Here is a 3,992-nt window from a genome sequence, read left to right on the forward strand (position 1 = left end):
TTACTTCAAGTCCTTGTTGAAACCAAGAGGAGAATCCTTTGACATGTCACTTGACAGGGACAAAGAGCTTGATGAAAAATCTTTTTTTTCCAACCCAATTCTGTAAAAAACAGAAACTTTGATCAGTTTAAGTTTTACTTTACTAAAAACTCGATAACACTAAATGATGTCCAATATAATAACATAGTTATATTTATTTTAACTGTACTTGAAAAGGCAATGTTTATATTTTTGGAATTCAGTTTTGATGAAAAATGTTCCCTTTCTATCTCTGTTCTAAAGCTGACAAAAACTTGTATCAATAAATAGAAAAACATAGTTATAATATATTCATAAATATAAAATAACTATCTCAAAGTTGTGGTTTTATTTACTTTTTTACTTCTTTGTTGAAACCAAGAGGAGAATCCTTTGACATGTCACTTGACAGGGACAAAGAGCTTGATGAAAAATCTTTTCTTTCCAACTCAATTCTGTAACAAACAAAAACTTTGATCAATGAATGTTTTACTTGACTAAACATTGAAGAAAATAAAACAATGTCTATCATTAGAACACAGTTGTAGTACATGTGTATATGATGTATCAATGGATGCACATTTTACAGAGACTGAAAGAAGCTGAAACTTTGAAAACATCTTAAAAATATTTTTAAAATCAACAAACAATGAAAAATATGACACTTTTCTGGAAACAAAGTTGGATCAGTAATAATTTCTCATTTCTGATCAGTTTAAAAAAAAAACAATTTTAACTCAGTATTGTGAGTTCCCATACTAAAAGTTGTACTAAAAGTTGTTTTATTTACTTTTTTACTTCTTTGTTGAAACCAAGAGGAGAATCCTTTGACATGTCACTTGACAGGGACAAAGAGCTTGATGAAAAATCTTTTTTTTCCAACTCAATTCTGTAAAAAACAGAAACTTTGATCAGTTTAAGTTTTACTTTACTGAACACTCAATAACACTAAATGATGTCCAATATAAGAACATAGTTATATTTATTTTAACTGTACTTGAAAAGGCAGTGTTTATATTTTTGGAATTCAGTTTTGATGAAAAATGTTCTCTTTCTATCTCCCTTCTAAAGCTAACAAAAACTTGTATCAATAAATAGAAACACATAGTTATAATATACTTATAAATATAAGATAACTATCTCAAAGTTGTGGTTTTATTTACTTTTTTACTTCGTTGTTGAAACCTAGAGGAGAATCCTTGGACATGTGACTGATTACGGACACAGAGCTTGATGAAGAATAGTCTCTTTCCACTTCAATTCTGTAACAAACAGAAACTTTGATTACTGACAGTTTTGGAAAATATGATTGTAAATGAGTTTTACCACAGTGATTGATGCATGTTCTATGTTTACCTGCTCCAACACACCTGTACAAATGACTGTTTACTATACTATTTAGCTCCCCAGATCTGCAACTGAATTAAGTGTTATAGTCGAAAAAAAAATGTAATCACTGTCTATTTAACATCCTCTGTACAGTATTTAACCTTTGATTAATAACAATTTTAGCTGCTGAATCCAGCATTAAAACCTTTTAATTAAATATTATAACATATTTAATTATTCCATGCATGCACAATTTAGAGACACTGACACAGTCAGAGTGCTTAAAAATATTTTAAATCACTAATTTAAAAAAAGTTGACGCTTTTCTTTGGATGCAAAGTTTGATAAAGGTTCTCATTCATCCAAATAACATTGTTATAAAGTGGAATCATGGTATCTGGACTTAAAGTCCACTTTCTTAGAACTGTTTCAGAGATCATCCAAGTGGCTTCATCAGTCTTCCTTCCTGCACAGTCCAGGATGCATAGTCTGTGTGTCATAAGAAGCAAAGAGGGTTCCTTGCAAATAGAAATCTACAGAAAACAGAAAAGACCAATACCTTTTCACTCCCACCAACCACTCCACTATAAACTTTGAGGTTATCAAAGATCTGAACCACAGAGCAAAACAAATTCCCACCTCTACAGAAGGACCAAAAAAGGAAGAGATTTATCCCACAATGCCTCTGAAAATGGGCTATTATCATCATCTCACTCTCAAGCTCCCAGGACAGGAACAAGAACACCATCATTCCATACATCGCTGGTGTCTTTGAAAAACTGAAGGGAATCTTTGACAAAGTCAAGCCTGCCAACACACTGAGGCAGAAGCTGGTTCACTTCAAAGACCCCACACCCAACGAAACAAGAAGCAATGTAGTTCACCCATCCCAATGCAGTGAATAATGCTCAGAGCTGGACACGGGAGAAACAGCACTTCAGGGTCAGTTTCAGCTGTTTAATCTACCCTTTCATTCGTTCCAAACATGACCAAAACTCTAGGACAACCACATCCAACAACCATATCGATGGGAACAAGAGGGTTTGTCCAAGTCTTTGACTCTGTCTTGTAACAAATATAGTACTGTTAGCCCTATTTCCATTAACAAACTAAATAACAGATAAAATATTGCAATACATCTTAAATATCCTAAATGTATAATTAAAGGAATGTTAGCCTTCTGTAGAAATGATACAGTTACTGAGACAGCTTTTATCTGAAGTAAACATGTGCTATGACCTACCTCTCAGGTTGGTGGTGGTTTTCATGTTCTTCAGGTGGACCATGAGTTGAAGACTGAGAAGTCTCTTCTTTCTCTTCTGATTCTTTCATGGTTACAAAATGTCTTTGCCAAAACACAACAAGAGTTAGACTTCACTGATTACAGCAAAACAGTGTTAAATCCTTTTCCCATAGCTCCCATTGGTCAATGCTGAGAGGAATTGTTAGAGTAAACATCAGCTTCAAGCTCCAGTCTGAGGGATTTGTTTCTACTTAAAGACTCACTCTGATGATAATTGTGTTTAAACATTTTCTTTCTTGTGATGGATGGCGGACATATATAAAAGAATCTAAATTAAGTACTGTATTTCCGGCTATCTCTTTATTCAAACTGTGGTAAATCTGGGGAAGACTAAAATATGGAGTTGAGAAAGCTCTGAATTGTGATGCAGCAACTGAAATGCTTTATGCTGGTGCATCCATTTGCAGACAACTACATCCGTAAGCGTCTTCATTTTCCTCATCTGAGCTGGTTTCTGGCTCAAAACTGGATAGCTCAGATATTGTTGCCATTTTTCTTGCTCTGTTAATGTTACCTTGTTGTTAAAGGACTGTAAGCTATCAGGAGAGCATGTAAACAAAGGGAGGATGGGATATCAGCAGAGGATTACTTCCACACTAACGATCCCGCCCACAACTCTCAGAAACAATGTTCTAGAAAATGATAGTATTGTTGATTTTTCCTTAAAAAAACCGGCAAAATGATAATATAAAGACCCCTGAGAACACTTCAGAATAGATCAAAATATGATTGGAGTGGGAATGTAAAGTAGTAGAATGTAGGCTGCATCACATACATATTGATGATGAAAAAGTCACCAAACACACAGTCAGATTCTAAAAAACATGAAGTACCTTGTGAACAGCTTTGTTGATATTCAGGTTCCTCACAGCTGCATGAAATCTAAAACTTCAGTTCTATTTTCAAATTTAACAAACGGGCTTTAGATTGTTGTACTTCTGAAATTCTGTGGTGCTCCGAAGATCCATCCATTTTCTGTAGTTGTTTTATTCCTTTCCGGGTCACAAGTTAGCTGGAGCCTATGTCCCAGGTACTGTTGGACAAAAGTGGCACACATTCTGGAAAGGTCGTCAATCAGCTGCACAATCACACAACCACAGACTCACATTCACAACAACTTAAATAACAATGAATCAAAGTAGGTTTTGGGGCTGTAGGAAGAGAAACATCCAGAAATGAGGAGAACATGCAAACTCCACACAGAGAGGTCGTAGTCGGATTTGAACCTTCTTGCTGTGAGACGAAAGTGCAGCCCTGTACACTAAAGATAAAACAGAAAAAATACAGAATTAGTTATTACAGTATAATTTATATAAACTATGTGTACATCAAAACTATGTTT

At 34.5% G+C, this 3,992-nt stretch overlaps 1 protein-coding gene across 1 annotated transcript in view; it reads right to left on the reverse strand.

Moving 5' to 3' along the window:
• LOC112143393 (NLR family CARD domain-containing protein 3) overlaps nucleotides 1–3,992 on the reverse strand; it is a gene marked incomplete in the record, with an annotated part of 23,109 nt that overhangs the window by 17,697 nt on the left and 1,420 nt on the right. Inside the window, 6 exon segments of the mRNA XM_036215703.1 lie at nucleotides 5–100; nucleotides 375–473; nucleotides 809–907; nucleotides 1,182–1,280; nucleotides 2,591–2,692; nucleotides 3,484–3,911. Of these exon segments, the coding sequence (XP_036071596.1) occupies nucleotides 5–100; nucleotides 375–473; nucleotides 809–907; nucleotides 1,182–1,280; nucleotides 2,591–2,679 (482 nt within the window).

The sequence above is a fragment of the Oryzias melastigma genome, linkage group LG16 (genome assembly GCF_002922805.2).
Source record: "Oryzias melastigma strain HK-1 linkage group LG16, ASM292280v2, whole genome shotgun sequence".
Taxonomy (NCBI): Eukaryota; Metazoa; Chordata; class Actinopteri; order Beloniformes; family Adrianichthyidae; genus Oryzias; species Oryzias melastigma.